Source organism: Rhododendron vialii, chromosome 10a (genome assembly GCF_030253575.1).
Source record: "Rhododendron vialii isolate Sample 1 chromosome 10a, ASM3025357v1".
Lineage (NCBI taxonomy): Eukaryota > Viridiplantae > Streptophyta > Magnoliopsida > Ericales > Ericaceae > Rhododendron > Rhododendron vialii.
The window spans coordinates 19,529,906-19,540,615 of record NC_080566.1 but is presented as its reverse complement, the minus strand read 5'-3'; the positions used below and the strand labels follow the sequence as shown (position 1 = coordinate 19,540,615).

The 10,710-nt window shown below is 38.8% G+C and overlaps 3 protein-coding genes across 3 annotated transcripts; 2 read left to right on the top strand and 1 right to left on the bottom strand.

The window, feature by feature from the left end:
• Positions 1 to 3,102: 3,102 nt before the first annotated feature.
• Positions 3,103 to 4,291, top strand: LOC131302990 (uncharacterized). Its single transcript, XM_058329782.1, has 3 exons — positions 3,103 to 3,843; positions 3,927 to 4,061; positions 4,238 to 4,291. The coding sequence occupies exons 1-3, from the start codon at positions 3,103 to 3,105 to the stop codon at positions 4,289 to 4,291; spliced, it is 930 nt and encodes a 309-aa protein (XP_058185765.1).
• A 43-nt stretch (positions 4,292 to 4,334) lies between these two features.
• On the top strand, positions 4,335 to 5,338 carry LOC131302988 (uncharacterized). The gene is made up of 3 exons (XM_058329781.1): positions 4,335 to 4,381; positions 4,470 to 5,135; positions 5,256 to 5,338. The coding sequence occupies exons 1-3, from the start codon at positions 4,335 to 4,337 to the stop codon at positions 5,284 to 5,286; spliced, it is 744 nt and encodes a 247-aa protein (XP_058185764.1). The 3' UTR covers positions 5,287 to 5,338.
• Positions 5,339 to 7,657: 2,319 nt separating this feature from the next.
• On the bottom strand, positions 7,658 to 10,704 carry LOC131302987 (uncharacterized). Its single transcript, XM_058329780.1, has 4 exons — positions 10,581 to 10,704; positions 10,047 to 10,128; positions 8,827 to 9,932; positions 7,658 to 8,697 (listed from the first exon to the last, which is right to left on the bottom strand). The coding sequence occupies exons 1-4, from the start codon at positions 10,702 to 10,704 to the stop codon at positions 7,658 to 7,660; spliced, it is 2,352 nt and encodes a 783-aa protein (XP_058185763.1).
• Between the last annotated feature and the right edge of the window lie 6 nt (positions 10,705 to 10,710).

Sequence of the window (10,710 nt, the reverse complement as noted above, 5' to 3'; positions counted from 1 at the left end):
GGCTTGTGAAGGTATGGGAAATGTACTTAGAGGTACGGTGAGGACGTGTGAGATTATGGTGTACTTAAAGGAAAAGGCGTGTATTAATTAATTAGTCAGAGTCTTGACATGGATGACAGTTAGGAACGGTTTGAGATGTAATCAACGTGGTGGATTGGTAGGATTATACATACGGGCTTGATACGCTATGTCTGATGCAAATGGGTAAACTAGTGAAAAGGCATGAACATGTACATTTGTGGAGTCGCGTAATGATTAATTAAAATTCAGTGGTATAACCGTCAAATGGATGATGAAATTGATTATGAAATGATGTCGATTGTGAAAAGTGTGAAAGGTGACCCAAGTGGTCGTTATTGAGGGAAAAGACTCAGGGTGACCCTACGCTCGAGGGAACTAAACCCGAGGTGACCCAACTGACTCATATTATTGGAGGAAAAGACTCGGGGTGACCCTACGCTCGAGGGAACTAGACCCGAGGTGACCCCAACTGATTATTATTGTTAAGGGAAAAGACTCGGGGTGACCCTGCGCTCGGGGGAACTAGACCCGAGGTGACCCTAGTGATTATTGATGGGAAATACCAGATTAAAGGAAAAGAGAGATTTTGCAATAAAAGGATTTAATGAAGGTCAATGTGGACACGAGAAAGATTGTACTACCGTACGAAGAATAATAAGATGTTTTGATTTGATTATAGACAAAGGTGGAATGACGTGAGTTTAATAATGTAACTTGTTAAAGAAGTAAACGGCTAGTGACATTGATGTGAAGTCTAGGACTATTAGGCGATAATTTGCAGCTTGTTGGTAGTCACTTGTACTGTAGGCGTACCTGTCCATACTCATTCATTCTCGGTGTATAATTCATTCAAACTACATATAGCTTGAGCTTAGAATTCTCTACTGGGCTAGTGTAGCTCAATCAAATCTTTCTTTTCAGGTTCTGATGCCGGGCAATAGATTGCATGCATTGTGTGCTTGACAGTAAAAGACTTTTGGAAGCTGACATCACTGGTTATTTCGTCATCTTTGTGAAGATCTCAATTCATTAAAGGTGGTTTTGTAAATAATTACTATTGAATTTTCTTTTGACTAAAGTTGTAGTTATCAAAACTTAAGGACTTGTTTGTAAATTAAACAGGTGGGAAACTCCTTTGGGTAACGTATATGATATGCGAGGTTTCTCTTTTATTGAAATGTATTACTTAATTATGTAAAAAAATTCGAGGGCGTGACATTTAGCTATTATATATATATATATATATATATATATATATATATATATATATATATATATATATATAAAATATTATATCTAATATATATAGAGAGAACCGATTTTAGGGACGAAATAATAACTCCTTTCGTCCTCATGAGATTGTCGTCCTCGCGAGATTGTCGTTCCTTCTGCGAAATCCTTGCGTCCTCGTCCCGTGATTGTCGTGATTGATATCAATCGACATATCCATCCCAAACGGAAATAATCCTATCGATTTTGGTGCTGAAAGTTTTTGAAAAACCCTAATCGTTATAAACCCAAACCAGTCGGAGAACCCAATCCCGTTCGTCCTCCATTTTTTCGATTACCGGCGGCGCGCAACTGTGAATGCACTCACCCGTCCTTTCCGAATGGGGTTGAAGAAACCAGCGGGGAAAAATAAGCGATCAATCAAGTCGTACGTGGTTGAAGAAACCAGCGGAGAAAAAGGTGGCGAAACCGACATGGTCAAAATTCGTAAGTATATCCATTAAACCCCATTTTGTTATTCGGTTGTGTTGTTTGGTTTTCCTAGTTGGAGCTAGGTTAAGCTTATAGAACTGATTTGCTTATAGAATTGATTTGTTTATGGCCATTGTGCTAAAATTTATGCCCATTGTGCTAAATCAGTAGGGTAATTGGCTTGGTTCAATGAGATTGAATATGATATTCATCAATTCATGATTTCGTGTTCCTAATTAAGATTGAAGCCTGTTGCATTCCATGGTTTCATTGTTAACAGCAATTTATTGTTGTAATTGACATGGTAATGTTACCATGTATCGGAGTGGTAATTTAACCATTTATCCATGTAAATGTTTGAGCATGAATTTTTTTTTGTTAGGGGTAATTTGACCATGATCCGTGTAACAAGATACATGGAAGAAATGACTTTTTGTTGTCTAAAGAAAAGTCAGAATGAAGCTAGATTAGGAATGGTAATGTATCGTTGGAATCGTCATGGTAATATAATCATGAATTGTCATCGTAATTTAACCATTTAACCATGTAACTGTTTGATTATGATATCTTATATACGGTTTTGATGGTAATTTAGCCATGATTCGAGAAACAATAGCAATGGGAAATATGACTATTGGTTGTCCGATTTGCCAACTTGATGAATGAAGAAGTCAAGCAAATATGTGGTGAACTTACCATAACGTTGTTATCGTTATGGTGGTGAACTTACCATAACGTTGTTATCATTATGGTAATTTAATCGTGTAATTCCATGGTAATTTAACCTTGTAACGGCCTGATTATGTAATGTTATTTCTTGTTTTGATGGTAATTCAGCCATGTTTCTTAAAACAAGATCAGCGGGATATATGAATTTTCGATGTTTGGTTGGCCAACTTGGTCAATGAATAATGCATGCAAAAACGGGATCAAGTTATCATGTTATCATAGTCAACCGTGAAGTGATGCTAGTAGGTGATAAATTTGCCATTTTGTAGTAGCCAAGACTAGTCTACTTGAAAGTAGCCAATAATTATTTGTTAGTGTTTCCTCAAACATGGTCAGTTTTGAGTGTAAAATTCAATGTTTCATACAATATCCAGTCTTGTGTGATCATGAAAGCTTCGTGAACAGTCTTCAAATTTACCTCCCTTTAAATGACCTAATGGACTGTCCAACAATATTTCAGGAGGTAAGACAAAACAAACAGAAGTGGATTTAGATGATGTTGTAGTTGAAGATACACCACCCTCAAAGTTAAAAGGTATGAGACCACAAGAAAATAATGATGTGGAAGGGTCCTCGAAGGTTCGCACAAGATTTGGGAGTGTAGCACGAGGGATTAAGGCCAAACATCCTCGACTTGATGTGTAAGAGTCCATGTTGAAACAAACAAAATCTAGGAGTGTAGCGCAAGGAATTAAGGCTAAACATCCTCGTTCGAAGAGAAATCGAGATGTAAATGTGGAAGAAATACGAGAGACAGCGTATCGTGCAAGCCTAAATGGCATAAAGACATTGATTGAGGAGCTGAATTTGAGCGATGATCACAAGAAAATCATGAAGAAAACTCCATTCTGGAAGATTTTCAAGTCCATTATTAAGAACAAGTTGACATCCGCTCATTGTCGAAAAAGCGACAAAATGATTATCGGGATCATCAATGCATATGATCCTGACGTTGGTGGGTTTAAATTGGGAGGCAAGACTCTTAGGATAACACGGGACGACATATTTAGTATATTTGGCATAACAGGGGGTTCTGAAAAGGTCAGTTTCAAGTATGGATCCAGAGAAGGCGTTGAAATGGTGAGAAGAGGTTATATCGAAGCAAAACGTTTATCGAGTTCTTCGCTAAAGGAACTTGTGAAACAGTATGCTGTTAGAAACAACAAGGCCAGAAGACTGGATTTTGTACGGCTATTGTGTGCCTACCTGTTACATAGTCTTTTTTTCCCCGTCAGGACAACTGTGAAATGGGTATATTTGGAACATGTTGAGGACTTGGCACGGTTACGAAACTATGATTGGTGTGGGGCGGTTCTGGATGAACTTATGACGTCAATAAGACAGCATCATGACGACCCACGAAGGGTGTCAAGGTGTGTCGTGGTTCTTCTGGTAAGTAGTTAGGAATTTTAAACTACATTTTGAAGTTGTGAATAAATATGATGCAGTTACCATGTTTCTTTTGAAATTTGCAGTACTGGCTATGCGAGCACACCAATCTGGTGAAGCCCCTCAATCCCGAAGAATCACTCGGTATAATTAAGTGGAGGACGATGGATTTGGTAAATGTGTGTAGGGAAATAGCACTCAATGACCTTGAATCTGATCAAGTATGTGTTTTGTTTAACGTACTTGGCAAAATCCTTTTTCTTGGTTGTTAGATTCGACTCGTGTTAAATCCTAGTTTATTGAAAATGATCATGTTTGCAATCTTGTAGTCATATAATCTTGTTAATTTAATCATAACGTTAAACTGCAGTGACATGTTTGATTTCCAATTCATCAGGTGGTTTCACGGCAACAAAAGGATCATGACCCACATTCAACAAAAGGATCATGACCCCAATGTGGTACCTGGGAATGTAGACAATGGCGATGTCGGAATGTCAAAGGAAAACATTGGAAGTGAAGGGAGAAATGGTTCAGCAAAGTATGGTAATGGGACTCAATGTAGTAAGCGTAAACATGCATTGATGACTGGTAAAAAGGGGGAATCAGCGAGGATGATAAAAACTCAGGATAGTGTGCCCACGGTGGAGGATTTTCTTGAAACATGGCAGTGTGCAAACGGAATATGGTGCCGAAATTGCATCACGGGTCAGTTATATTCGAGACAGTGGTCCTAGTGTTGAATACATCGGTAATCCAACAGAACATGATCAGAAATCAAGGCTAATTGGTGAGCTCCGTGACCAAATAGCAAATATGAAGGACCGTATGAAACAGATTGAGGAGATACATGCAGGTGAAATTGCAATGAAAGACAAGAAGATTGAAAGCTTGGATGAAACTGTTTTGGTCCTATTAAGTGAAAACGGTCAGCTATGGGATCAACTTACGGAGATAACGGTACACGAAGTGACACAGAAATACAGACCCATGACACCGGAAGAGCAAGAGCGTTCTATGATTACCCGTCTGAGAGCGAAGATGAAGAAGGACACCCAGAAAGAAGAGTACAAGTATGGACATAAACGTAATAGACGCACATCAGAATCGTCAAAAGAAGATGCAGAAGTCGACCCCAAAGGAGTGATCGATGTTGATAACTTTATCGCAGGGCCAGAAAAGGGACCTTTTAAGCCTAAACCGATTAGAAACCTTAGGACAAACGCAGTGCATTGTCTACTCTCGAGCGAGGAGAAAGCTAAGATTAAAAAAATTTGGGATGAAGCCTATACTAGGTAAAATTCAGCATCTGATCTCTTATCATTTGGTATTTCAGTATATATGTTCTAAATATTATGAAATACAAATTGACCATGCCACTCCCTCGTTTGTATGCAACACGATTATATGGTCAGGGACCGTTGTGGGATGTTCCGTGTTTGTTGAAGATATCCGTCAACTCATAATTGATTCTGCGATATCAGGGAATGTAAGTGATTAATGGGATGTCTAGGTTGTTATGAATTTCATTTCGTTTAATGATCTTCATTGTTTTTGACTTGTCATGCCATATAATGATAAGATTTAAATGCCATATGGTTTCATAGGTTATTGATGCATACATGGAGATCCTATCAAGTGAGCAAGGTAGTGTGGCAGATCAGGTGCAGGGTAATTGCACTCAAGTGACGAACAAGACGTTCATGTATTCACGTGTAGTTTCTTGGTAAGATGCGACCTTGCTGAGTATTCATTGTCGCATTATGAACTTTTATATGACATTCATCCGATGTTTATTTTACGTTAATGTCGGGTGCAGACAATGCTAGGGTGTAAGTGTCCTATAGAACGCAAAAAAATACTTGAAAGAATGGTGCCACAAACGGCTTCTTACCGATACTTGATGTTTCCAATCCACTTTGGTTATCATTGGACATTACTTGTCCTCGACAATGAAGAAGGAAACCGGAGTGGATGCCCACTGTAAGGCAGCGGAACAACTGGTAATATGTTTTTTCATAACTTGTATGTCATAATATGGTGTTGGGTAATATGTGGGTAATTTAGCAAAATCAAAACATGAAAATATATGGTCAACTTATCATGTTATATTCACCAAATGTTCACGATGGTTTTGTGTCAGAAAAATCAAGTGGAGAGTTATTGGAAAAGCATGAGAGATGGATTGCTAACCACACAGGATTGCGAACCCATAGTGACAGTCCAAGACAGTCCTCAACAGGAAGATAGTAGGTGAGTTGTTCACTCCACTAATCTACATGACACGCGATGTCTAAGAACGCTCAACGTAATATGGTCAACTTATCATGTAACTTTTATTTTTTGGTTTCAACCTCAATTGCGGTGTTATTGTGTGTTATATCATCCAACAATACTATCGAAACGAAGAAATCGCGCCGATCTTACGGAAAGCAGCATGTCATAAAATCCGTCTGAAATAGTTAAAGCATTCCTAAGTGGTGCAACCCATTTGTGGAGTTAGGATGGTATTCTTGACATTGACTTTGCTAACTCTTTGAACTTAGGATGATGTTAGTTGTTTATGGAACCTTTTTTGGGGATAATTGGATGTTTAGTGTTTGTTCTCTGGATGATGTTTTCAAATTTTGCATGCATCAGGCATGATTGTGAATTAACTTTTGGTTGGATGCTTTGCAATTGTTGGGATAACATGTCCAGGTGGTTTTGGGCATTTGGTTCACTATTATTTTGATTGCCATTCAGAATGTATTCTTTTGATTTTGGGCATTTGGAATTGTAAAGTAAAATTGAGCACAGATGCGAGCAACTAAACCTGGATTATGTTTGCCTCTGGATAATTTTTTAATCATGAAAAAGTTAGCCAACATTTCATGGTTTGTTGGTAATATTCTGCAAGGTTAGATCATGTTGAACGGTTCATGATAAACAGGACTCTGGTCATTTCCATTGCAGAATATACAGGTCATGTTATATTCATCCCCCACTAGGAAAAATGAATAGGTATTGGCCAACTTGAAAACATTAAACCGGATGTGTTAGGTATATTGGCCAACTTTAAATCATTAAACCAGACGTGTAAGATAACCAAACTTGTGTTCTAATAGTTCCAGTTGTATTGTATTATGGCCAGTTTACAACAAAAAAACTTTAGAAAACATTCAGAGAATTGAGATTCGCCACCTTTTTTCATGAGACATGACATGATAAGTTTACCACCATTGCAAATCAAATTCGAATCTGATAAGTTTACCACCATTTCAAATCAAATTCGAATTGATAAGTTGTTCCCAAACATCTTATTTTTTTCATGGTCATATTCTTCAGTGATATTATGTCATGATACATTGTTTTATTACCATGAAAACAGTGTTAGTTCAATGAATCAAGAATCGCAACCTTGCTGAATGAGAAATGACATGATAAGTTGACCCTAAATTTAAAGCGAATTCTAATTGATTAGTTGATCAAAAATTTCTCACTTGTTCTTTCCCTGGTCAGTGATCTTCTTTCAAGAACACATGGTTTTATTACCATGAAAACAGTGTCAGTTCAGAAGTATAGACAATCATATCAGGCCAAATAAATCTGCACCTTTGACATTAACAAGGAAACTCCTAAAACAAAGTCTTGCTGCATACGACGGAACATGAAACCACAACATAAATAAAACTTGCTTCCTACTAAATAAACGAGAACCTAAATATGCGGGATAACCGCACGTATTATTTAATAACTTAAAAAAAATTGCAAGAGTTTCGTGCTAAAGGCACTTATTTAGAGTTCCCGAGTTCCTTCGCAACAATTTGGGCCAAAGCTACATAGCATCTTTGCAAGTTTGGCGATTGTGTTTTCCCATCTTGCCACACCTCCCACACCTAATAAAAGTTACGTTCTCCCCCCTAGAAGGAATTCGCTTATTCTTGGGTCGCTCGGGTGGCTTCTTGCAAAATGGAGGAAGGAGAAAATCCTCAACAACCAGACGCTCGGGCATCCACACAGTTGGTATCGGGTGGATTGAGGTGGAGTAAGAGGCACGGAATGTTTGTGAAAAGTAGTAGGGGTCAACATACTCGGTCATGTCCTTCCCACTCGAAGAAAGCACAATAACAGCGTGGGCACATGGAAACCCAGTAAGTTGCCATTTCTGGCATGAGCAAATGCGCCTAATAATGTCAACTGTTACGTTAGGAAACGAGTGCACCTGATAGACACCATCACCGGCTGCGCTGACTACCCATGTTCTCGACTCATTGAACGATGCCCTCATCCTCTTGTCCATTTCTGGGCAGATTTGGCACCCCCATTTGCCTGCTTCTTCTCTCCTCTCTGACATTAGGTTCATGATCTTCTTTCTCAGCTCATCAACAAGAATTGTGATCGGAAGGTGCCTCTCAGCATCGGTCCACGCATTGAATGATTCGGCAACATTGGATGTCATTTCGCCGTACCGTTGACCCCGGAAAAATGCATTGCTCCAATTTTCATGGCGTAAATTTGTTAGGAATTCTTCCACCTTACCATCATCATGACTCAAAAGCTTAGTCATATTTTGGTGGAAAATCTCCCGTGTAGGAGCATACGCACATCGAACAAACTCACTCACCACCCTCTCTCTATAAGCTATGGTTGTTCCTTTCAAATGATCTCTCAAATTCCTCTTCAAGTGGAGAAGACAATACCCATGACCGGACTCTGGAAATATGTCCCGCCTAACCATAAGCAACCCTGTATGACGGTCCGATATGAAGGTGATATCCCTCCCAGGCGCAAGTATTGATCGTAAATGCTCCAAAAACCAATGCCAATTTTCGTAAGTTTCACCATCAACAATTGCAAAACAGATTGGAAAAATTCCTGCAATATATCACCAAAACAGAACATGATAACTACATCAATCACAACATTATAGGAGTAAAATCCACCATCATACAGATGAATACGACATGTTACACTAAATTAATCGCATATTTGAACTGTATATACCTTGGTTACCGTTCTTCTCGGTGGCTGCCATTATTGTCCCCCTATACCTCCCTTTAAGATGGGCTGCGTCAAGGAAAATTAAAGGCCGACACTGATTGAATCCTTGCACACATGCACCGAAAGCAACAAACAACCTTTTGAACCGTTTAATTTCCTCGTCAATTTGCAATTCGATGTGGCTGCCCGGGTTTGTGCTTTTAGCTGCGCCAACATACCATTTCAAACACGAGAAAGATTTCACATAATCACCGAACACGAGACTCCTGGCCTTCTCAATTCCCCACCATGCTTGGTGGTACGAGATATTTAGTCCATAATCTCTTTTAATTCCTTTAACAACATCAACAGGCTTTGTTTGGTGTTTGCCCCGAACATCATTGCCAACTAAGTCAGCAACCAACTCCGCGGTGGCATGTGGGTTTGTAAGCGTCCATACGGCAAAACCACATGTGTGAGCTAGGTCCATACCTAAGATATGGAAAAACTCATTTCCCGGCATTATTCTAGCATGCACATGCCACATGCATTTTTTGACCGTTTGATGTTTGCACTGGGCAGTAACACGAACCTTGTCATTTTTTGACAAAGTATATTCGAACCCCCGCTCGATAGCAAACTTTCGCAACACGTTTTTGAAATCCAAAGCGCCACCCTCAAACCTTTGACCAACCGCTGTAATACCATCTGACCAATCAGAAGATAGCAACTTCACTTTTTTGTGGGAACAGAACGACGGAATGACGTCATCATCGTCGACAATCATGGTCTGCTTGCCCTTACCGGTATTAGATTTTGCAGTTGGGGTAGCTTGAATGGCCTCATCCATGAAAAACTTTGCACCATCTCTGACCGTGATCATAATATCATCGATACCAGCAAGCTCAGCATTTTGGAACATGGTTGTCAAATCGTCATCGTTGTCCAATATTATATGATCTGTATCGTTGAGAGAGTAGTTCAATATGACAGAATCCGGGTCAAGATCGGACCACCGGGCACATATTTTATTGATGACAGTGCTGAAATCATGCCCTGGATTCAACCGAATGGTTGCAAACTTGCCATCATGTTGACACATCATGATTAATTCACTTGCCATGTCAGTCCTACATGGAATACAAATTGTCAGTTAAACCACATTTGTACATAGTGTTAGAATGGAAAAAACAAACAAACTCATTTTACGGTAATGTAACCATAAAATGAAATGATAATTTAACCATATAATCACGATACGATTAGAGTAACTACTTTTTTCTTGTGGTAATTTAGCCATGAATTTTTTATTTCCGGTTGGCCAACCTGAACAATAACAAACAAAATTGCAAATTTGTGGTCAATTGATCATGTCGTATTCCTAAAATCGTTATGGTAATTTAACCATGTAACAGATTGATTGTGTAATGTTATTTCTTGTTTTAATGGTAATTTAACCATGTATTTTGAAACAAGAACAATGGGAAATATGATTTTTTGTCGTTCAGTTGGCCAACTTCATCAATGAATAAGGCGAAAAAATGTAAAACCAAGTGAGTCTGCTAAGCCTACACCAAAGATACATGGTGACTTTTAAGCAATATATGGATTGAGCAACCAAACCCGTTTCATGGTAAATGATGCAAACAAGTAACCATGAAAAAACAAAAAACAAAGGCGTTTGCTTAGACTACAAAACCAGGAAAATAATACAACAAATTACCATGAAACTAACACCAAAAACACTACAATTTCATGAACAATGGTCAGGAGCGTACCTTGTTGCAGAAAAGATGATGAAGAAGGACGAGGATGAATAAGGACGAGGATGAGTATGAATAAGGACGAGGATGAAGAAACAAACGTGGGAGTTAAATATGGAGGAAAACCGTCATCTAGCATCCGAAA